This window comes from Meleagris gallopavo, chromosome 5 (genome assembly GCF_000146605.3).
Source record: "Meleagris gallopavo isolate NT-WF06-2002-E0010 breed Aviagen turkey brand Nicholas breeding stock chromosome 5, Turkey_5.1, whole genome shotgun sequence".
Classification (NCBI taxonomy): Eukaryota; Metazoa; Chordata; class Aves; order Galliformes; family Phasianidae; genus Meleagris; species Meleagris gallopavo.
The window spans coordinates 8,208,259-8,233,553 of NC_015015.2; the positions used below are offsets into that span (position 1 = coordinate 8,208,259).

Genomic DNA, 25,295 nt, shown 5'->3' on the forward strand with positions numbered 1-25,295 from the left:
ATGAAGAAAACAAAAAAAAATTCTTTAAATATTTTTCTTGAAAAAAAGATCATAGTTCAGCTGAGTGCTTTCCCTGTGGCCTGCGAGTGCTTTCCCTGTGGCCTGTCTTCTAAAGAGAACAAAAATTCCATTCCAGTGTAAGGTCAAAGGGTTAATTTTGTCACTGAGTTGGCTTTTTACAAGGCACAGTAACAAATCAAGCAGTTTTTATAAGTTTAGTTTTTAATAATAACTCATGTTAAGGAAAATTTCTGTTGCTATATATGTATTAAGAAGGTTTTTTGTTGTTGTTTGTTCTTTTTTTGTTGTTGTTTTTTCTTTTGTTTCGTTTTACATATCCTTTCTTTTAGTTCATTTACCTGTGTCTTTTTCTTGATGCAATTGAGTATACCATTGATCTTTCCTTTGGTAACTGTTTTAAGTTTCTGTTTCAAAAAACAACACAAAACTAAAAAATCCTACAACCTTAACATGTTTTGTGTTTTTTTTCTTTTTCTTTTTTTTCTGGATTGAATATCCCAGGTAGCCCACGCATTTAAAAATGACAAAAAAGTTTGTAAATACACTTCCTTTTCCTTTTTACTTTGGCTTTCTATGAGCAAAAAGTCAGATTTGTTTGTTGACTTACTTAAAATAAATTATTCCTATATATTAATAGGTTTCTGACAGCCAGTTGGGTCTTATTTGCTTGATCTTTATGCTGTGACATTATAGGGAAATTGTTGGCCTTATCATGAAACACATCTGGAAACTAAGAATGCAAATGGAAATATTTTAAAAGTAGATTTCATATGCATTTTCTCATGCTTTGTATCCAATCTATGGATTTTCAACCTTCTTGAAATTGTACAAGTCTCTAATTCTTTTCTGTTTTTCCTGGCTACTTTGGAATTTTTCTTTAAGGTAAATGTAGCAAAATCTTCTTTTAGTCTCATCAGATCTACATGATTGCTCCCTAAACTTTCAGTTTTGAAAGGAAGTAGTTAGATAATATCTCTTTTTTTTGTCAGAAAACCCTCTTTTTAGTGGTATTTGAACCACTCATGTTAGAGGTTTTGGTGGTCCCCTTGAACTTCTTTCTGCCCCCCTTTTCTTTTTTCTTTTTTTCTCTCTGTCTGTAAGTATGATTTTTGTCACTGGCAATATCTTCTGCTAGAAGTCTGGGAAAATTTATGTTTCACCTTCTGCTTTCTTTCTTAAAATGAAATAATCTTTCACTTGCAACTTAAATTCATTGATGTAAAAATTCTATTTTAACCAGAAAATCAGTTTTTTTGTTTTCTTTCTTAAACTTGTGCTTCCAGGGCTAAATCTAAATTGTGTGTCTTAGAATGGAAACACTCTTTTGATGCTTATCTCCAGAAGTCTTCGAAGGGCCTCCCAGGTTGTTTGTGTGCCCAATGCTGAAATGATCAACTGCAAAGCTAGTTACTAGCCTGCATCCAGGTCTGCTGCTTAAGTTCTGGGCAAGAGGATCTCTGCCACAGCTCAGGGACTTACTTGGTTTTACTGTGGAATGTTTTGCTTTCAGACATCTGCTGTGCAGCAACTAGCATTTGCTACCTTCAAACTTTCAGTGATCTTCAAAGCAGGATTAATTTGCAGTTATAATACTTTTTGAACTGTGATACACAAGTGTGTTCCTTTCACTCTCATTTCTGGTCTCCCTTGTTGGGGACATGTTCTTGTGCTGGAAAGGTAACTGAAGTTCTAATTCTTCTGAAATATTCTGAGTGGGAACATAGGACTAGCAGGAGAGTGCTGTTCAATATGCAGATGTCACTTGGGAAAAAAGTTTAGTCTTGTGATGGAACATGAGTGTGGGTATGCAGACAGCACATATCAAAAACACTTCAATTACAAAATAATGTAGTTTTTCTGAATTGAATGTGTTGTAATTTTTTTTTTTCCGGAGGGTTTTTTATTGTACTATTAAAAATGTAATATTGAATGCCTTCAAAGGCATGACTCACAAGGAAGACATTATCACACTAAGCATTGAAGAAGTCATATACTGACCTTAAGTTATATTTTGGATCTATGTTAGTTCAGTTATTCTTACTGATTTTAAAATTCTGTATACAAAAGAAACAATTTTTACAGGATGAACCACTTTATCTGTATGACAACAGTATGTTTATTCTATATAAATTAAATTTATACTAAAAATATATATATATTTGTTTCTACAGAAATTGTTTTCTTTGGGAGCTGGAGACCGACAACTGATACAGACTCCTCTACATGATAGCCTTCCTGTTACAGGCACCAGTGTGGCTCTTCTCTTTCAGCAGCTGGGTACGTCTAGATCTGCTCTGCTCTGGGGGAGGTGGGGAAAATAATAAGAATTCACAGAGTAAATTATTTTCTGTTCATATTCAGTTCATATCCTGTGCCAAGAAAGCAACATGGTCAATATTAATTTGTTTTAAATGAAAGAATGACTAATAGTGCTTTTATCCCTTAATCAGCCATTCATGTAAACTTTTTGTATATCTTGCCTATGGTACATTAGCTCCCATGTTATCCACTATCTGCAAATATATTGTAAACAGAGGTGATCTTGGCCTTCTCAGTTATGGCAACGTTCATGTAAAAAGATTCTTTACCCCTTGGGTACTGTTCAAACTGAATAAAACCCAGTAGGTTAAAAACAAACTAATAAATGAAAAAGTTGCTAGAAAAGATACCAGACACTGACAATGTGGAATACGTTTTCCCAAGTCATAGAAAATAATTTTGAGTGGTTGGATTTTAAAAAAGTAGCTGTACTCAGGCACATGAGAAGAGAAACAGAAGCATTTATTGTTTAAACTGAAGTTCTTGAATGCTTCTGAAACGGTGAAGAGATTTTAGTCTGTGCTGTAACATCTGTTGCTGAGCATCCATAGTGAAATTATTCTAGTCAAAACAGTAGTAAGTTATGTTTCCTACTCCAGCTAGTTGTAAGACCTAGTGATTTGGCAGTGGAAAATCCTCTAGACAACAGAAGATTCCATGTGGTGTAACTGTCAAAGTCTGTATCACAGGAATTGATACTAGATCTCATAAATACAATATAAATACTTAATTGTATTCTTTCAGTATTCTTACAATATTATTTCAAAGTATTATTCCAAGAGAAATATTAATATTTTTGTGGATAGATGCAACTAATGTTACAGATGCTGCTTATCCTGACCACAGTTCCAGAGGTTTTACTTTGCTTATTATACCAAGATTCATTAGAATTACACTGAGCACATCACAGGCAATGGTTCACTCATGGAAAGGCCCAACAACAACTTTCTGTTTGGTGAAGATGTGAATTATGACATGAGTCACAGCATGGTATGGTATGCTTGTTCTATTAGTATGCTATGAGGTACCTAAAATGAGGCAATATATTCTAGGGCAATTGTAGCAAAGGTTACTGCAAATTCTCAGTTCTGAAAATGTCAAAGGAAGCAAGGTTTTTAGCTAGTGCTTGGACAGATTAGTTACTGTGTGACACATGGCCTTTGTATGGCAAATTGGGGTTGTATTATTTTATGTCACAAGATCACAAGCTGAGATAATGAAGACAAACCATTTGATGCGTCAGATTCATAGAGAGAAACTATGTAAAGAGAGAGTGGGAATGTGAGTATGGAAGGGGAAACCATCTCTTCCTCTCAGATTCTTAGTAAGGTCGAGTGTGCAGATAGAGCCTTTAAAATCCTACTCATTTTGGGGAAATAATAATACTTTTGTATGAGAATTTAATATTGCTTTCAGATACATGGGATTTAAGGTGATATTATTAACCACATTTTATTAATGGGTAAATATAGGCTCACTGATGTCATATAACTCCCTGAAGAGTTGCTATAGAAGAGTATTAGAGAGTTTAAAATGTAACTAAGATGCTTAGTGTAATACGCTAGCCATCGCTAACACTTTGTTTTAAGTCTTATTTTTTGGAATTGTTTAATTCCTTATTATATCATTTATGCTCTGCTGTTGTACACCTCTGACTAACTCTTTGTCTACCATCTCTTCTGTTACCATTATCATTTAGTTTTTTGCTGTCAACATTCTGGTTTCTATACTACTGCTTTTTTTCTTCCTCTAAGTTGCACTAATTTTTGGAGTTCTGATCTTTCTTGTGTTTTAATAGCATGTAAGGAGTACAAGTCAATAAGCACAAAGACACCGTGTACCCATTCCAGCTACGCTGCACGGAAGAATATGAAAATCAGCAGGAGAGGGAAAGGGAGAAAATGCGGGAGAAGTTCCTTATTACTCACAGTTCTGATTAGTGACTCTTCATGTTGGCCCAAAGAGAGAGAGAGGGAAGAAAGTATGTGAGATAGATAGAGGGAAGTTTGTGATTATAAAACTTGGCATAGAAACTGCAAGCTTGCATCCCATTTCTCTGAAAAGATGATACAAGTTCCTAAGGGGAGGAAAAAAAAAAGAATGATTCCATGTTCCCTGTCTTTTTTATTGTAACATCGTTTTCTCATTTCCTCAAAGCCCTGGAATTTTTGTAACTGATGTTCTTGTGTGGCATTTCTTCCTGTCTCCTTGGTGTGATGGAGAACAGGAATCTTTTAAAATTCTGCAGCGTGGGAATGTCAATTCCCAGCTGATGTCTCTTTCAAAGTTTTTTGGGTCTCAGTATCTGAGGATATAGCACAATGGTAGAATCACCTTGTATCTTACAAATTAAAAAATGTTAGCATTGTGTAGTGTATATCACTTTACAGAATAGCACGTGGCTTCTTTCACATGTAGGTGGTATATATCTTTGATAGAGTTGTTACGTTCTTCTAAAGGCAAGGTTTGTTAGCGTGAAATTTCTGTTTGGATGTACTGAAAAACTGTTGTTAATGCAGCTGCATATAGCTGTCTGTAATGGTTGTGGAATATAAAACGTTCTTAATTTATTCTTACTTCTTATATAACCTTATGCGTAGCATTAATGGCAAGAGTCCTGAAAGAATCTATTAGCCTATTCCTTTGAAAAAGTTTTATTTTTTTCTTTTTTTTTTCTCTAAGATAGAGTTTAATACTTTTCTTTAGATACCATTGCCAATTAGAAGCCTTTTGTGCTTTTTGTGATGATAGTAATGCTTGTTCTGTTTCTCTGGTTCTTATCTCTACCAACCTAGCAAAATCATTTGACTTCCATTCCACTTCCAGCATGTTTTTGGCTAGTTTAATTTGATGATAGCTATGATCCCATCATATGCCTGTGTTCAGAACACAAAGGTTGACTAGACTGTTTGTTGAGTAACAATACGTTCAGTTGTTTCTCTTCTGGTACAAGTCATTTAATCCTATTTGAATTACTAATAGAAAATTGAAGAGTAGTTAGAAAAATATTTGTGAACTAGATAAATCACCTTTTTAAAAAATAGCTCTTTCTTTGAGAAAGATGGGCGACAAGACAAAATTTACCACTATGAATAGATACGAAAGTAATTTCAACATTTATTTTGAGAAATATTGTGCAACAGTAGTCTCATCATGCTTTTTCTTCTTGGCAGGATAATATGTCAGAAGATGACCCTCCCTATATTACCAAGTTTACAGCATATCTGGAAAAAGACTTTGCTTTTACTTGGGCCGTAAACTACAGTTGGGAAAAACATCCCCAATGGCTTTAAGCTGTAATAATGAACATCAGTCTTACGTTCTATTTATTTCAAAAAGCGTAATGTATGAGAATAACATGGCAAGAGCCAGGCATGTAGCTGGATCACTACACCTAAAAAAAAAATTTAATCAACAAAGAATAACAGTAATCATGAAGTTGTGTTTATGAATGGTCCACAATAAGTAGAAGTGTTTTAAATACTCTTCTATTTCTCACTGCCTATTAGTAAGATGTTAGATATCTGTAAAAGCGTTAAAGCAGGGTAGTGCTTTTGGAGATTGAAGGAGATTTTTATTATTGTTATCTTTTAGTCCCTCTCACCATATTTACAATATGTTCCCGTGTCTCTGCTTCAAACTCTTTCTTTCTCCAATTTCAAGTACTGCTTGCCTGCTCCATTCTGGTGTTATTATTGAGCATGGCTTTCTTTGGTCATTCGTATTTGAGACATACCTACATCCCCTCAATGGACATCATTTTCTAATGAACCTAAGGCAGAAAACCGCAGGGACCTCAGCAGTATACATCAAAGCAAAAAGCTCAAATTTAATTAGCGCTTTTAATTTTTGCCTGTTTCAACAACTGGCAGTATGAATCTCACTGCTAAGCTGATCAGAACAATTAAGAAACAAGATGTTCCTTAAAAATTAATGTTTTACCCTACTTTCCAAACTCTGAAGACAAGGTTTTTCCTTCATTTGCTTATTGCTCGTTCTCTTATCTGGGCTGCATTTCTATCTTCACATCTCCTTTGCTTCTTTCAATAGACCTCAGACCTGTGGGCTTGTCTAGCTATATGGATTTGTTGCTTGTCACCTGCCTTACCTGGAGCTTAGTACCATTTCTGGTTCCTCGCAGCTAGTGGTCTTCAGTTTCCACTGTAAACATACTGAAAGAGACAAGGAAGGCAATGTTTTGATATTGATTCTTAATGATAGCTTTTGGTCCCTGTGCTGTTAACAATCAAACCTTGCAAGTTTGATAAGATATATAGTTGTGGACCCCTTTGGGACTTACTTGCCTGGTACAGTTTCATCCTAAGGAAGAGATTTTTCTTTATCTTAGAATATGCATGCTGGTCAGATTGTCAGCGTGCTGCAATAAAGCTGGCTTCATTTGTTAATAAACTTTCCGACGTATTTTGCCTCTCATAGCACTACCTCAAAAATCATGATGTGAGCATAATTGTTCATAATTGTTTATATATCTAAAGGATAAACAACACAGTACAGCAACTGTTGACCTATGGAGTAACAGAGAAATGATCTGATGGAGATTATCTAGAACATTTCATTTCAATTCTGAGAAAAAGAATTGGTGCTGAGTCAGACGTCGGCACCACTACACAGCAGAGAATTTCAAGCACTTTGCTTTCCTGAAAAAAAGAAAGATTTTGTAGTCTGCCAACAATCATTGACAATTTTAGGTGCAAACTAGTAGACTAGTATATACCGAAAGAGCAATGTTAGCATTGGTGATTCTATGATTCTAATGTCTGGGAAGAGTGTACTGTAATGTGAAGTGGAAAGACCACAAGTGCCTTCTGTCATTTCTTTTATGATAAATGAAAGCTTAGATACTAGGATAGGGATTTTCAAAAATAATTGGTTCTCAGCACTCTTCTCCTCTTGCATTTCTATTAGACAAGAAGACACAGAAAGATGCAGATACTTTCATTTCCCAAAAGTACAATCCATTTGTGCAGTCTTATTCTTGTGGGTGTTGGTTTCATACCCCCTTCTTAGTGACCCTAGAATCTGACTAGCATAAACTGCCTTTTTCTTCCTCTGTAGATGCTGTTAACTCGATGTTACTGATTCTTTACCATTTTAAACATGTAAGTCGAAGTCAAGCAGAGGAACTGTGTTCTGGACTACAAAAGTGCTTTTTGAGAAAGACTCAAATTGTATTCAAAGTATTTCATGGCCAGTGCTGTGAATGTAACCCTTAAAATATTTCTTACGTTTCAGAAGAGATTAGAGGTCAACATTAAAATAACTGAATGTGCTGGCTAGATTTAAAGTGAAAAGAGATAGGTGTGATTTGTTTCTAAGGAGCATAGATTTTGTATAGATCTATGCCAGGAAGATAATAGGAAATTGACCCCAAACTTACTACTTTCATAATGATTAAGTCTTTTTAGGTAATACTTCAACATTTTCTACTTAAAAACAACAGCAACCCAAACCCCCATGATTCTATGTAAATAGATGGCACATTCGTATAGCTTTCTTAACAATTTTTTAGGATTGTATAAAAATACTAAAAATATCATTAATTTTACCATGACTATTATAAAATATCTATTGAATTGAAAAGGAAAAAAACTGCAATACGATCTTCTTCCAATTAATTAACTTTTACAATATCTCATTCTAAAGTGACAGTACTTTTTGGACAATACTGTGCTTTGTTTTTATTCTGAATGGAAGCAGAAAATTTAGAAAACATAATTCCATAATTAACTCAAGCATCTTTTTGCATTCCATAATTAAATCAGTGGATTTTCAATCAAATAAAACAGTGTTTGTAGGAGTTAAATACTTTGTAGTATGTAAATTTAAGATGGCATAAAAAAGAAATATTTTGAAGAAAGTGATCTTTAATATTTGCCACTCATTTTATTGTTTCTTCTAAGCCCCAGTGTTGATGATAAGAATAGATGGCTTAAGATTTTCCTCCAGCAGTTTGATCCTTATCATTTGGAAAACTATGACAGAATTTTCACCATACTTATGTCACATATATATCCAATATACAACAGAATATTCAAGCAGTGAAGAGAGATCCATGATGACTGACATGTAGTAATGCCCTTCTTTTTAGAAAGATAAAATATGGGGAAATGATCAGACTAGAAGAAAAGTCTAGTGTGTAATAGCCAGCTTGGCAAGTAATGATAACAGAATGTGGCTTGTGGGTGATGTTTTTATTAGTCAGCTTTGATTGACTATATATTTGGTTGATTCCTTCTTAAGTTTTTCATTAATGCATTACTTATGCTCATTCATGTCACAGGATCTTGCTTTCTAGCAAGTTCATTCTTGGTCATGTAGAATTTCCATGGAAAAAAAAAGACAGTTTTTTCTTGGAATGGGCAAAAAGTTAATTTACTACAGTAAATTTTAATTAAGAAGATTTTTTAATTCTGCACTAGGGGAGATAAAATGTTCAGCTTGTCATGTAGAGTATCTTATGCCAACAGGAAACTTATTGAACTGGAGAGTAAATGGCTAAAATGTTCCCAGTAAATGCATGTATATATGTCTGTTGCTGGGAAACGTTAAGAAAGGGCCACTGCACAGCCAACATGTTAGCTGGCTTCTGCTTGTTAAGAAAATCCCACTTCCTTCAACATAGAACAAGAATTGCTTTAACTTTAATACTGTATTTTGTTCAGAAGTAGTATAGGGGCAGATAAGCAATGAGATATTTAATCTGTGCGATCTTGTATGAAATGACCCAATGCAGCAATTTCAATTCAGTAATATCTACAATTGAGACATACACTGAGATCAGGTCATCAATGTTGTGGTGCATCTTTGCATTTCGTGTTTATCATGAGAGGTCAGTGATATGAGCCAGAACTTCTGTAACTTCTGTCAGGTTGCTTACAAACTTCTTGCCCAACTCACTGGATTTCTTTTCTTTCCATGAAATGTATGCATGTTTCGTGAAATGGATACTGCTGGCTCTGTAGCTTGTAGATGCAGTTTAAATGAGGAACTGCAATTAAGCTCTATGAACTAGCAAAAGAGAATTTACTGTTCAAGCTTTCCTACTAGATTTGTCATGTCAAAGAACAAATAGAATACAAAAGGAATTTTATGTGGCATGTACTGCTAATGGGCGCTTACTGCTGCAACAGCAGAACAAATAGGAACTTGTTTTTTATAGGTTTAGAAAAATAAAAGGATATTTTGCAAGTTAATTTTGTACAGAGACTCCTGTGCACTGCAGAGTCTCATCTGTTTTCTGTCAGCCCCCTCAGGTTATGGTTTGTTGCTGGGACTAATTCAGTCACTCAGCCAAGTGCTTCTATGAGAGCAAATACATCTCTCTCTGCAGATGAACTAGCTCACCTTGGACTTGTGCTTTCTCTGCACCTGCTAGCTTAAAGCTCACACAAGGAACAAGACCATCCCTAACAATGACAGCCATTGGATCAGCTTCCAGTCAGCTAATGTCAAACTGTACCTTCTGTAGACGCAGCTCGTGTTCTTGCATTTGTTTGGCATATGTGGAGCAAAGAGAGCTCTGTTGTTGACTAGTATATTGCTGGTGCTTTAATGCCACCTTTTCAGAAATGAGAAAAATAGAAACTCCAAAAAGCAATAAAGAAATAAAATCAGAAGAGCAAAGGAAACTTGTTTTTTTTTTCTTACAGAAAAAAATTGAAACAGATCGTCTTCATAATAGATGGCTTTTCTTTCTACTTCTACTGTTAGGAATGCAGAAATTAGTTTTCTCATTATTCCAAAGTAAATTTAATAGCACTTAAATTGTAAGACCTTACAAAACTACATTTCAAAAATTCAATGTTAATATTTGTGGCTGAAGAAGAGTAAAATTTCAGTCCATCTATTTCTTCTTGTAAGATCATACTTAAATTGTTGCTAATACTTTTTTTTTTTTTAGCATATATATGCAGTTTATCTAAATTCAGAATATGTAGATCTCAGCATTGTAAACTAATTGTAGAGACTTTTCTGAAGCTATTTCAATTCTTAAACCCACTGTGTATCACTGATTGTTTGGTAGCAGTGATTGCTGTGCATGCCTTCTGACCTGCATTCTGTTCTGTCTGCTACACCTGCAAGGTTAGGACCTCAATTTCTTTTTCAATGTTTTTTCTTCAAAAACAGTTATATTATGGTATCGTATAGAAATGAAACCTGATAATGTCTTTTTTTTATTATTTGTTCATTTATACATTACTTATTTCCTTATTCCTTTATTTGTTCATTTACTCATCATTTCCAGCATGAGTTTTCTCAATCGCTAGGTAACTAGCTTTTAGTGATAAATGGAAATGAAGACAGAATTTTAATATCTGATTAATTTAAGGCATTAGTTAGTTACTATTCTGTCAGAAAAACAACAGTTACCTTTTGTATGTAGTATGAACATTTGTGTTGTCACAAGTCTTACTGAAAGTGGTGAGTTTTTAGTATTTTGTTATAGAAAGTGGTTGACTAAGTTCTGACAGTTGCCATTGGGAAAACAATTCATTACAGGAATATATCTTTATCCAGTGCAGTTTTGTTTAATTAAAAAGAAAACCTTTTCATGCTGTGCTGTGAGAAGTGCTCTAAAAGGGAATATGTTTGGCATGCTTACTAAAGGTTACAGTGTTGATGTGTTCTGAGTATGTGGGTCTTTCCTTGGTGGTATGTTTCAGGGCACATTAGCCCTATAAATACATTTTTTCACTGAGGAAAATTTATAATGGAATAAGCAGATTTTTTTTGTTTTTCTGTTGCTTCTTACTTTTTGTGGTGAATGTACTGTGCCAATTCTGAAATCTTTCAGTTTGTTTAGGAGAACATGCTTTATATCCAGCCACTTTTAAGGCCCACACTGTAACACAAATCCATCTGGTCTCTGTGATACCCTCTTCACGAGGGTTGAGCCTATTCTGCTTTTCCTCCTGTTTCTCCCCTTCCACGGACTTTGCAACTTAGATCCTGAATCCTGCAGACTTCCTTCAAATAAATCAGTTCTCATGTCCCACTGCAGTTCTTTCTGTTATGTCAATGGGAATTGCATGCTATCGAGTTTCCTCATCTCTTCCAGGATGTGTAGAGCAGAAACTTCACCCTCCAGAATACAGTCTAGTCACAGTCTTTCTTTAAACTAGTGTGTGTACAGATTTACATAGCATAGATTTACATAGCACATATGATGGATATGCTTAAAACTAATTCAGAAGAACATTCTTCCTTTGTTTACTGCTGAAGACTTGCTGGCTATTCAGGAGGTCAGAAAAATCTCAGGATTTCACAAAGAAAGGATTTCACAGAGAGGTTTTCTGTTTATTTGTTTTGGGGGGTTTTATGGTTTTTTTTTTTAAAGTATTTTAAAATATTTATCAGAGAATCAAAACACTTTAAGGAACTAAAGGGACCTTTTTCACTTTTGATTATTATAGTGTTCTGCAATTTTCTTTTTCTTAATTGAGTGTTTGTGGTTTTATACTTCATGAATATCAACCAACAATGCCTGAAGATAGCTCTAACAGAATATCGTTATCAGCCACTTCTGTTCTTGCTGTATTTGCATTTCTGTGTTCCATTAATGTAACTCTGCAGTAGTTCTGTCCCTTGAGAAAGACTTTGTAGTCCTTAGACAGGAAACAGATATGTTTGCAGTTTCTTGTGTATCCTTGACCATTTTTCCTGTGTACAGTTCAAGAATGACAATACCCTTCTCATTCTTAGATATTTCTTTCTAAGGATCTTCATGGTATTGCTCCCTCTCTGCTTTGTTTTGTTAAAAGATATTCTCTTGTTCTAAATGAATCCAATTAAATTATGCGTATCTGTTTGCTCCCAGTGGAGTAAATGCATACTTCTCTATTTTGGGGATTCCGGCAGCATTTCAATTCATGAATATATGTCTGTTGTTCCAATTGACTCAAAATCCTTCTACAAGTTTTTTCAGAGTGTTTTAGTTCATCGTGTCTCACCTATGAGAGTAATAAAGAAACTCTCTACACTGAAGTCAGGTTTGTGCAGGAGTACTGTTTATCTCTACCTGCAGCTTTCTTAGGACTGGAAATCTAGGTATTTATGAGAAGAATATCCAAACCCAGTGGATTCTTGCTTTAGATATCTTAATGAGTAAATAAGTTGAGATGTGAAAATAAAATAAATCATATTTCAGCACAGCAGACTTTTAGTCAAGTGTTAAGGAATGGACAGTAAAAGAATAAATGTTTTAATCTGCTGTCTAAGAGTTTAATATTAAGGAAATATTGCTTGCCACCTTCTCTGTTGGTAAAAAAAAGAATATTTTCCCCTTAACAATTCTGGATTTAATTTTAAATGCAGACCTATTTTGATTGATGTTTTATTGGCATTTATTCTTTACTGGAATTTGGTTTTGATAATAAGAAACAAACCAAAACCAACAATAACAGCAACAACAATAAAATTTGGAATAAATAACTAAACTTATTTTTAGAAGCATATGTCAAACCTGTCTGCGTGAGACAGGCACGCAATCAGTTGGAAACCTTCATTGGTAATACAGGTTATATCTCTATAGTTTAAAATATGTTGTCGTGCAAATTTGGTATTTTACTTCATTGCCATGTGAGTACTTTCAATATATGAAACCACCATTTGTATGATTTATCTTCCATTGTCTGCTCTGCTTTATTGAGAAAACTATTCAACACTGTCATTAATCTTGAGCTTAGCAGTCTTACTTTGGGTATGTATAGCTTAAAACTATGCATATGAGACAGTTGTGCCCTTTTGTCTTTCAGGAATGAAGACGTTATCTAAATATTTTCTTGTTAATTATCTTTAGCTGCATCATTGTCTCTGGAAAAAAAACTATGCTTAATCATGAGCATTCAGTGTATGGGCAGATTTCTGTTTGAAAGTTCATGGAATCCAGAGGGCTTTTTGTTTCTCCTTTCAGTGTGTCTGCAGAGGGATTTAATGAAATTGATAATAACAAAGTGGTACCAACATGCAGATGACAGACATGACCATACATCTTCCTAAGCAGATTATGTAGTATGTCCAATCCCTGTTTCCTTGTGCTTGTGTATTATTTGGGTTTGGATATCAACTGTCTGCTTTAGTCAGCGTTGCCAGAATATAATTAGTGTTGTTAGACTTTGAGGGAGCAAAATTTAGGTAGGAATGTTTATCTGAAGGGAATTTTATATATATAATATATATATATTTTTTTTGCTATACTTCTTTTCAGTCTCTTGGATAGAATGTTGAATGATCACTTGGCCTTTTTGGCATCTAAAACATCATCTTTCTGCATGGTTCTCATTTGCCTTCCCTCTTCCCTCTTCCCCTGAAGCTGGTTTATGGAAAGGTCTTTGACCATTCTGTGTCTTCTAAAGGATGCAACCGTTTGTGTTTCAGATTCTAAATTATCTTCACTTCCATTTCAAAATGAATAGGTTTTTTTTCTAAAAATGTATTTTGATTCTAGTACTGTCTGTCAACCCACTGTTTGCTTCCATGTGCTTAGAAATTAGTAAGAACACTTTCTTCATTAAATGTTTAATTCTCTGAGAGAGTCTTAGCTGGAAGCTTTGTGCTTTTGAAACTGTTTCTCCTCCTTCCCAGTCTGACAAAGTCCAAATAAATTTAATCTCTTGGGGTACTTGTCTGACTCATATTCTCCATGCTACCCAGCCAGAAAGCAGGATAAATTAACCTTTACAAAACTCTGTGCTGGCACAGCTATATTGCTCCCCATTCGTGAGTAAGTTTGGCTGTGATTTAATCATGTAATATGGAGTATAGTCCTACTGAACTGCATAATTTCCGAGATGTACATTGAGCCTTAGCTGAAAGACATTACAGTTGTGTTCTTACACTTTTGTCTGTGTGTAGCTGATGATAGGTGCAGAATAATTTTTGGATTGGGCAAATGAATGCAATTTGGCAGGAGTTGGCAATGACTATTGAGTATATTTGCTGCCTCTTATTTATTAGTTAAGCAAGGAATTCATTCATTAGCAGTGCTATGCTATTACATCTAAAAATAAAAATGAAAAGAGTTCTGTGTTTTTCTCTTATTTTGTTTGCCAGTTACCTTTAGAGTGTGACACTGCCTGGCACAGAACTTATACTATGCAATCTCCAGTGGCCTTTCAGAAAGGCTTTTCTGTCTTTGTTGACCCATTTCCTGGATTAGTCTGGCTAAGTTACGGATTATTTTGTCTGTTAAGCTTTTTCTTGTGTCCAGTAATTCAAGAGTGGCATACTGGCATAACAGTGTATCCAGCTAGTTGAGCTTCTTTCATGTTCATAACTCTTAAAAAGTTTGAAGAAGTTAATGATAATATTTTATTTTCTTGCAATATAGAGGACACTTAGTAACTTGTCAAGTACACCTTGATGTTTTGTTGTTTTTTTTTTTTAATCATGCTAGAATAAATACTTAAATTCTAGAAAAACAGGAAACAGGCAGAATGATACATTTGTTGATGTAGGATGTCAGATAATTTAGTATAAATTACAGATTCTTTAAATACTTGAAAACAGTGAAGGTCAGGAAGCCTCCATTCAAATTTTTCCAGCATATGTATAATATTTTACAGGATGTCTGTCTGTCAGTAGACTGCAAAAGAATAATCTGTAAAAACCAACTTGTTTGTTGTTTTTCGTGTTGTCTATTTATGCCCTGACAAATGAGCATCGGATGTAGTGTCGAGTCTGAAGAACAGCGTGCAGTTCAAGGTTACAAACAAGCCAGAGTGTGCAGCATGAGGAAACTAGACACAGGCTGTTATTCTGAACTGTTTCTTTTCAGTAAATTAATGTTCTGGCCTTGAAATAACATGTTAGTGTGGTCAAATAACTTGATTCATGATTTAAATGATTTATAAAAGGAAAGTAATCAAAAACTTTTCTGCGAGTAATTTGTGTGATTCTGTCAGATGAAAATTTCTTTCACAGTCATTATATTGTTCATACTCTTGAAAAAATATATATTTGAAAGTATGTGTGGAGCTATAATTTTGCATCAGCTTAGAGACTACTACCTTGAAAGTAAGAAAATTCTATGTTGATCTTCATCTTGAACTGCAGATTTTATTTATTAAATTTTCTTGTGTGTTGTGTACAGAGGTCCATAATTTGCAGATAGAGATTGAAAGCACTGAAAATTTCAGGTTTTCTGAAGCTAGGAAAGCCCTTCAGGTTCTGTCACATGAGGTAACTGGGACACCTTGCTCTCTTGTCTCTTGTCCCCATTTGGCCTTCACCCAGCTACACAGCCAAGATGCACCAGGCCCCACATATGCTGTCCTGCCCAGCTTGTTCAGCATTGAGGCCTGTTAGCCAACTACAGATTGCACAGCAGCAATGACACAGTTTGCAGCTGCTTTTAACCACTTTTTCCAAGGAATTTGGACATGTGTCAGGGAATGCCAAACTGGAGAGAGAATTCCTTCTATACTTTCCTATGTGGTGGCCAATGGCTGGGCGGTTTCCTTGCTTTGGCTAGAGCTTTCATTTTTCCCTTTTTAAACTCTGTGTTGTATCTTTCCCAGTGACCTTACTGTTCGTTTTTTTTCTTGCTACTCCTTACAGGACCTGCCGATAGGTGAAAGAATGTATTTAGATGCTCTCGGATTTGGTCCCTGTCACAAGCTCTGTAAATAAAGCAGTGCTTTTGTCTAACTTGGCAAAGCTGGGGCTACACCTGGTGCATTCATATCACAGCAAACATTTTAAATTCATCCTCTGTGACAAGTGAGGAAGTACTGAAGGACAAATGGAATGTAATAAGAACATTTACAAGAAGGGCCATAAGGAGGATCTGGGGAGCTACAGGCCTATCAGTCTTACCTCGATACTGGGGAAGGTCATGGAATAGATCATCTTGAGTGTAGTCACTTGGCATGTGTGGGGCAGCCAGGGGATCAGGCAAAAGGCAGGTTCTGCTTGACCAACCTTATCTCTTTCTGTGACCAGGTGATCCACCTGGTAGATGACGGAAAGGCTGTAGTAGCAGTTGATGTAGTCTACCTAGCCTTCAGTAAAGCTTTCACACTGATTCCTGCAGTGCTCTCCTGGAGAAGCTGGCAGCCCGTGGCTTGGACAGGTGCACTCTTTACTGGATAAAGAACTGACTGAAGGGCCAGGCCCAGGGAGTTGTGGTGAATGGAGTTAAATTCAGCTGGAGCCTGGTCACAAGTGGTGTTCCCCAGGGGTCGATACTGGGGCCAGTCCTGTTCAATATCTTTGTTGATAACCTGGCTGTGAGGATTGAGTGCATGCTGAGAAAGTTTGTAGATGATACGAAGTTGGAAGTGTGCAAAGAAGTGCTCATCTGCCTGAGAGTAGAAAAGTCCTGCAGAGCTATCTGGACAGGCTAGATCAATGGACTGAGTCTGATTATTATGAGCTTTAACAAGCACAATTGCTGAGTCCTGCATTTTGGTTACAACAACCCCATGCATCGCTACAGTACTTGGGGAGAGTGGCTGGAAAGCTACATGGTGGAAAAGGATCAGGGTGTTGGTTGATGCTAGGTTGAACATGAGCCAGCATTTTGCCCAGGTGGCCAAGAAGGCCAATGTATCAGAAAATTGTGTTGCCAGCAGGAGCAGGGAGGTGATCATCCTTCTGTACTCAGCTCTGGTGAGGCTGCATCTTGAGTACCATATTCAGTTTTGGGCCCCTCACTACAAGAAAGACATTGAGGCGCTGGAGCGGGTTCAAAGTAGGGCAACAAAGCTGGTGAGGGGTCTGTAGCACAAGTCTTGTGGGGAGTGACAGAGGGAACCTCCTGAAAGAAGATTGTAGTGAGGTGGGGGTTGATCCCTTCTTCCGTATAACTAGCAATAGGACAACTTGAGGGAATGGCCTCAAGTTGTGCCAGGGGAATTTTGGGGTGAATATAAAGAAAAACTTCTCCGAAAGAGTGGTCAGGCATTGGAATGGTCTGTTCCAGGGATGTGGTTGAGTCACCCTTGCTGGAGCTGTTCAAAAAGTGTTTAATAGGCAATATTGATGGTGGGTGGATAGTTGGGCTAGATGATCAGGGAGGTCGTTTCCAATCTTATTGATTCTATTATTCTACATATTCTTATGCATGATGTAAGTTTGTACATGGGAGGTAACAGCTAAAAATAGTCATTTTAGTTTCATATTATATTGGGGCTGATTAAGCTACAATGAAAAACACCTTTGTGAAGTGTGAACTACATCTTTACCTGCAGCTATTTATATGCAATAAAACCAGACTGGTTTCCCTAGTGTGAATATTTATGTGTTAAACAAATTTGTTTTCCTCGATAATTCCTGTCAAAGCCATGTAGCCTTATATAGGATTGTTTGAGAACTGTTGCATTTGATTATAAGAAAACAATTTCAGATGTTTTAAAAATATATTCCCAAGCATCTTAAGGTATTTGATATGGAATTAAATGTTGTAAGAAGCCTGCTTGCTATAATTTTAACTGGTTGAAAACAAAAAGTATATTTGAAAGCAATCTTTAAAACCTTTTGGGAAGGGACCAAGGGCAGTTCTGTATGCAAATAGCAGTTCAAGTTTTTAATTTCTCACAGAGATTTCTGAACTAGCAGCGGTTTCTGTCTTGCTGTACAAATGTATGCATTCTTACATACAAGAAAGGGCACTGTTTCAGTTTAGCTTTTAACCATTTCCTGATGATTTTTTTTTTCATTCTTCACGTAAGGAGACTTGGCTTTTCTTTAAAGTTATACTTACATAATGTATTCTAAAGTAGTTTTATTTACAGTAGTGCAATATTAATATTAGCGATAGCTTCCTCTCAAGTCTCTACCATTGATTTCATGAAGCTGTTAGGATTCTTGGACAACAGAGTTCAAAAGCACAAGCTGTTATGTTATTGACTTATTCATCATAATAAATCTTTTTCTCAAAAGCTCTCTCTGAATCCTTGTCCTTTACAAGAAGCAACATTTTGAAATTATAGAAAAAATTGTCAAAACAAAATAAAAATTACTGAAGCCAAATGAATTGTTAAATATAATATGGCTGTGTTTCTTTTGGAAGACTGTTTTTAGATAAGCAGTAGTTTTGTAAAGGTAGTGCAGACTGTCTTACTGATAACCCAAGCTATATCCTCAAGGAACCATCATGCATTCCAGCATATTTCAGGAAATTTCATAAATTTGATCGTATCTCAGACATGTCTATTTTTTCAGGATGGAACTTTGTTTTAAAGGAAATATATTTTTGGTATTCCCTGTGAGCACACAGCTTTGTCTCTTAGGAAAATTATATGGTACTTAAAAAAAGTCCCATCATCTGATTCATGTGTCTTACCCAAAATCTAGTGGGGTTCATTTAAGCAGTCAGTTCTTCTTTAACATAACCTTCTAATGACACTGCATGCTCTTACTGCACTTTTTTAACCTCGTGACTCCTAGAATGCTTTCTATGGATGAAGTATGAATGTGTTTACTAGGAAGTGTTTGTCATTTTCTTTTTTAGCTCAGCAGTATTAAGCTTGGATAAGTGACCAGAATTGAATTCTAGATACATAGAAGGTTGTGCTGAAGGTGCATATGGTACTGTTTGAAGTCATTATTAAGTGTTACTGGGATTTGTGCTGAGAAGAGAAATTTTTTTGAAAGTGATGTTGAGAAAGGAGATGTTATAGAATATATTAGAAATGTAGAAATGTATTTTGATGGTGTTTTAGCAATCTGAGAAGTAGATTGAAAGTTGTGCTACAGAAGGGGTTGAAAAAATGCGGATTGGCAATTTATGGATCTACATATGTTCTTTGAAAATTCCCCTAGAAAATGGTGCATTTTAATGTGATTTTGCATCTTCTTTTGGAAAATTGTTACAGGTTTTTTTTTGTTTGTTTGTTTGTTTTAATGTTTTTAAAGGAATCCAAAATGTACTCAGCTTGTTCTGTGCCGTGCTTACAGAAAATAAAGTTCTCTTTCACTCAGCAAGTTTTCAGAGGCTCAGTGATGCCTGCAGGGCTCTGGAGTCTTTGATGTTTCCTCTCAAATATAGGTGAGTTGAGCTGTAGATCTCTGAAATCTTTGACTCATTGAATAACTTGTAACTCACATTGCATTGTCATTAGCAAAAACTGTGCTGTGTTTGATTGAATAAATTTCAAATAAAGTTTTCATGATCAGATAAACAAGTTTTCTACGAGTCTTGTATGCAGCATTTGAAAATCTCTTGCATTATGACAGTGAAATGATGCAGGGAGAAACATCCTGCCTGCAAATACAATAGGACCCAACTCACAGCATCAGTTAGATGGTAAAACTTGATGCTAGTGATCCATAAGTAAACGCATGAAGAAGAAAACATTTGGGCAAGATGTAATAGCTGTGTGCCAGTAAGTAAGAAACAGTGCATGCCAAAAGAATTAGAGACAGTGGTAAAAAAAATGAAACAGTGGTGCACTGGGTTTCTGACTGGATGCAAGGAAAACATGTTTTATTATAAGAATAATTAAGTACTGGAACAGAGTGAAGACTGGAAACTCCATCCCTGTGGGTTTTGAGGACCCAACTGGACAAAGCCCAGTACAACTTGATCTGAATTTGGTCTTGGTCCTGCTTTGAGCAGGTTGCCTTAAGTGATCTCCTGGGGCTCTTTACAACCTGAAAGATTCCTTGATTCTAAGAAAACATCTGTATTAGCTAGTAACAGTTTTAAGTCATTGACAAATATTCTCCAGAAAATGAATTTAAATCAAATTTAAATATAAATAATCCCATTTGGGTCCAACATGAAGTGGAAAACTTAATGTCAAGTTATTTGGCTTTTAAGCAAGAAGACATGTAATTCTGACTCATCTTTTTCAAAGAATGCTTGTATTTTATTAGCATATTCTTATGTGTTTAAAATATTTCGGAGGTAGACATAATATTAATCTAGAATAAAAAGGAGAAAAAATGAACATGTTGGAATGTTTATGTGATAAAATAGTAATTAATGCAAATTTTTAATCATAATTATCTGCTAAGAGTTGAAATGCATTGATTAATCTAGATCCAGTTTTTTTTCTTGCTCTAATGAAAAGACTTAAATTGTTGATCTCAAGTAAGAAAGCAGTAGCTGGAGTAGATCTGTATGTTTAGCAGTAACTTCAGTATCAAACTAAATGATTTCATTTTGACGTTCTTCATTAATAATATTTTACAGAAGTCTGAACTGTAGCTTTCTGTCCAATATCTAATCATGTTTTTACAATGAAAGTATTATCCATAACTTTGTTGTTTCTGATCACCTAAAAGTTTTGAATGAATGTAGTATCTGTATAACATAAATATTACAAATATAATTTGCTTTTATTTTGCAAGATTGGCTTGTTTACAATAAATTGTGGACACTGTTATATAATCATTTCTGGAGTTTACATGACAGATACTTCTTCATGAAGTTTTTCACAAAAAAAGTGCTTATAGTAGATTTAACTTATACATGAAGCTTGAAAAAAAAAAAAGTGTTATGTAAAGAAATAGGAGATTTTATTTTAATGTATTCATTCTTTTCACAGTTATCCGTATATTCCAATTCTTCCTGCGCAGCTATTGGAAGTTCTCAGTTCACCAACGCCTTTCATAATTGGTGTACATTCTGTCTTTCGTAATGACATTCATGAGCTTGTAAGTATGACTACTGAGAATGGTCATAGTGTCATCTACAATGCAGAGATTTTCCGTGCTTCAGAGAGGTTCTTAGGAACCATCTATATCTTTTGAAAGTATCACTGTAAAAGACAAGACAATCAGGAAGAGAAAAAGCATTAAGCATCAAATCTTCTGTAAATATGTTAAGATTGTAAAGTAAAAAAGGGAAATGATTGCATGGAGTGCAGAATGGAAAGGAAAGGATCCATTTCCAAGTTTGTCATGTCATGAATTTGAACACCTCTTTTAGTGTTATCAGATATATTCCCAGTTATTTTATGCTTAATTTTTAAATATGCATTTGAGAATCTGATCCATAGTTACAGAAGTGCCTAGAAACATATACTTGTACATTAAAGTTGTCATCATTTTCATTTCCTTTTGAAAATAGATTATCAAATATCTCAAATCACTCAACGCGGACCTTGATCATCCACAAACACTAGGATTTATATTCATTTTCCACAACTAGGTTCAGTAATATCAAGTATTTGGAGTATTTCCTTTATCAAAAACATTCTGTACATTAAAGTTAGTACTATTTTAATTTGCTTTTATTAATTTGTGTGTAGATTATGAAATCTGAACTGTTGGCTATTTAAACTTTATAATATCATGCTCACAGTACTATCAATAATGTTTTTGTTTGTCCCTTACAGTTAGATGTAATCATTGCAGATCTGGATGGAGGCACTATTAAAATTCCTGAATGTATTCATCTTTCTCAGCTCCCAGAACCACTGCTACATCAGACTCAAATGGCACTTTCTCTAGTATGTTTTGATACAAAACTCAATTTCCACTTTCTTATCACTTTTAAAAGCATGAAAAAAGTATTTTAGTATTAAATTGCTTTCATACACAGTGAAATACGTGATTTCAAACTATAAATCATGCCAACACTCCTCGTTTTAGATTAATGTATTATCTGAAGTTAGAGTAAACATTGTCAGTAATTTAATTTAATACCAAAATAAGATTTTTCTCTTTTCAAGAGGAAGGTAGGATTTTTCAATCATAATGAATTTGAAATGAGTTCAAACTATAAGTTCTATAAGTTACCTCAGTCTATTATTTGAAGTAAACCACTGTAAATATTACTTTGAGAAAGAAGAAAAAGTAATTTGTCCTTGCCTCAGCAAATTGAGGGGGAAAAAATTGTTTTAAAAATTCTCTAGGTTTTGCATCCTGATTTGGAAACAGCAGATTATGCCTTCCCTCCCCCACGAACAGCTTTATCGCACACGAAAATGCTGGTAAGATTTCTTTGTTATGTCTAAATTTCTTAAGCAAAAAACTTGAAATTTTATACTAAATTTCTTTTAAGAATTTTGACTTTGTTTTCTTTTCCTTATCCTTTATTACTACTGGTGGAGCAAGGAATTGGCACCAGGACATTCCATTCTGCTCTGTAACAGCATTCTCATGGGTTCAAAGCTTTTATAAAGATGTTTGTATTAACATACATACACTTTATTTTCCTTTAAAAAAAAAGTGGTCTTAAAAAGACCTATTGAGTTAAACATGTGTTTTCTCTGTTTCACAGACCAGTGAAGTTGCAAAATTTTGCTGGAGTGAACAAACTAGTTTTCTGTATTTCTGTCTATCTATCTGTCTATTATTTGGTAAATGTCTGATTTTAGAGACATTAAAAACATTAAGTATATAATTTTAGAGTAAATTTGGGTACAGGTAAGTGTGGTAGTCACGTCAGTAAAACATAAGACCCTGATTTTACAATAGTAATGGTAGGTACTTTACATTATATGTTTGGGCATGTTGGGAAAGGAATCGTATGGATTTTTTAAACGTTCTTTTTGTTTTGATGAACTTCACTCAACCTGAATGAAACAATACACGATTGTCTGTAGTCAAAAAAGCAGCCCAGAGAGTTATCTACTAAGGTCTAATTAACTTAGGTTACAAATAGCTGTGAAGCCACGACACCTTAATAACCTAGTAAAGCTACTGACTTTATCTTGAAGGAACAGCAACTGGAGTTGATGATCTGAATTAAAATACAAGAGCCAATTCAATTTTAAAATACATAGTGGTTTTGTTTTGCAGGTGTATTCTGCAATTGTCTAATATTCTTTGCTGCTTGCAATTTTCAAGTTAAAATTTCTTCAAAAAATTATTCGAACACTTTCTAGGACCTCAGGTTTTAGACATAGCTGCAGTCCAACTAGATACTGGCAGTGAAATGAAAATAATTTGGATGACACAGTATTTGACTGCAGTGGTTTTAATTGCATCTGGCCTGAAGATGACCCTGACCCAAGGCTGCCATCATCTGTTCATATCAGTTCCACTAGCACATCCATGTCTTCGTAAGCACTCCCCTACTCAATTTGATGAAAATAAACCTGCTCTAGTGTCACCACCTCCAATGGTACAATAGAGCCATGCTATCTTAAGGAACAAATCCAGGCTAAGATACCCACTTTTCTTTCATTACTATTGATTTTCTCTGCATGACCATCCAAACAGTTATATTTGTACTGCCCTGACACTGACAATGATGTGCAGGTATGAAAAAAGAAAAACAGGAGAAAAGGGGTGGGCACGTCCTAAATCTGGCATTGTAGTCCAGACACAGGTCAGTGAAACTGTAGCCTGGCATCAGATGGATTTGTATGTATGCACTTCATGTGACATACGGCTGCACTGTTTGACAAATCAGTAGGCATCCTATCAATTAGCTTTATATTAGCTTTATATGAAGTGTGAAAAAAATTATAAAATGAAAATGTTTTGACAGTGTATTCAATGCTTGTAGGATAAAGAAGTGCGAGCAATTTTCCTTAGGCTATTTGCACAACTTTTCCAAGGATACCGATCATGCCTTCAGCTGATCAGAATTCACGCTGAGCCAGTCATTCATTTCCACAAGGTAAAAGAGAAGCAGTTATTTTTATTTGCTTAGCATTTGTAGTTGTTATGTTATTATCATGTGCTTGCCTTTTGTGTTTACAAAACTGAAAGGTAAATCTCAGATGTTTTTTTAATTGCTGTTGACATGCAAAAATTAATCAACGTCATTTTGACATAGCATAAAGTCAGTGCTTTTTAGTAAGACAAATTGTAGAGGCAGTGATAAACATGAAGAGAACCACATTAAAATTCATTACAAATAAATATTTGGGGAATCATCAAGGAAATTTGAAAAGATGTATTTCTTTACAAGGCAATAATTGAAGGTGCCAGTTTTGTTTTATTACCTGTAAGATATCTAAATGTGTACATAAAATCCTGTTGGATCACACCTGGTATAAATACAGGTATAAAAAGTAATTAGGTAATATAAAAAGTTTCAATTCAGTAACTTCATGTTACTGAAGTCTGCTGAAAATGCATAGTTTGCTTGTACAAACATAGTTGTTTCTATTTTTGATACTGATAAAATACTTGCATTCCTTTTTGTCTTCAATGCAGGCAGCCTTTTTGGGCCAGCGAGGCTTGATTGAGAATGACTTTCTAACCAAAGTTCTCAATGGAATGGCTTTTGCTGGTTTTGTGTCAGAGAGGGGTCCTCCCTTTAGAGCCTGTGATCTTTTCGATGAGGTGAAAACTGGTGTTTTTTTTTGTTTATTTCTTCTTTTAATCCCAAGTAAATTAAAATGTACCTGTGACTTTTCAACCTCTTAAAAACTTAAGTGCTTTCAAATACTCACTGTTTATGATATATAACTTAAGCTAGTTTCTGTTTTCTCATTTTCTATTAATCATGCATTTCTAGCTTACTTTTCATAACATCATGCCCTGTCCATATATATGGAATTAAAGATTTGTGTATTACCATGTGTAAGTCATGGTAATACTGTTCCTGTTGTCATGTTTGGAAATGTGTAATGCATCACGTGTTGTAATACAGAATTGAGTAATTTAATTACATTCTTAGAAACACTGAAAAAGTAATAAGAAATATAAAATTAAATACTCAAGAAAATGAACTGGGACAAACGTTTTTTTCTTTTAAAAATCAGTACCATACTTTTTCTATACTGCTTTTTATTTGAATGTGCAGTACAAATAGAGTTTGGTATTAACTGCTTAGCAACAGTGCATTTGAGAAATGTAGATTATAGTATTAGAAATGCCAAAGGAATGATTTAGGTATGTAGGATTTTTGTGTTAGGTTAGTTTATAAGATCTGGCAGCAGAAGCTCTGTATGTAAGTGAAAATATGTCATGTTGTAGAGCAAGGCGACTACAAATTTTTCCCTTTTTTCTTTCTCAATTTCAATTTAATATTAGCATTTCATAATATAAACAATAAATAAATTACCTCTAGTTAAATTGTAAAC

The 25,295-nt window shown here is 34.8% G+C and overlaps 1 protein-coding gene across 1 annotated transcript; it reads left to right on the top strand.

The window, feature by feature from the left end:
• Positions 1–2,186: 2,186 nt before the first annotated feature.
• Positions 2,187–25,024, top strand: LOC104909319 (myotubularin-related protein 13-like; the record flags this gene model as incomplete). Its single annotated transcript, XM_010710986.1, has 8 exons — positions 2,187–2,298; positions 19,219–19,351; positions 20,856–20,964; positions 21,648–21,761; positions 22,167–22,244; positions 23,768–23,881; positions 24,424–24,552; positions 25,016–25,024. Coding segments are annotated over 8 exons (798 nt in total), but the record flags the coding sequence as incomplete, so codon positions are not given.
• Between the last annotated feature and the right edge of the window lie 271 nt (positions 25,025–25,295).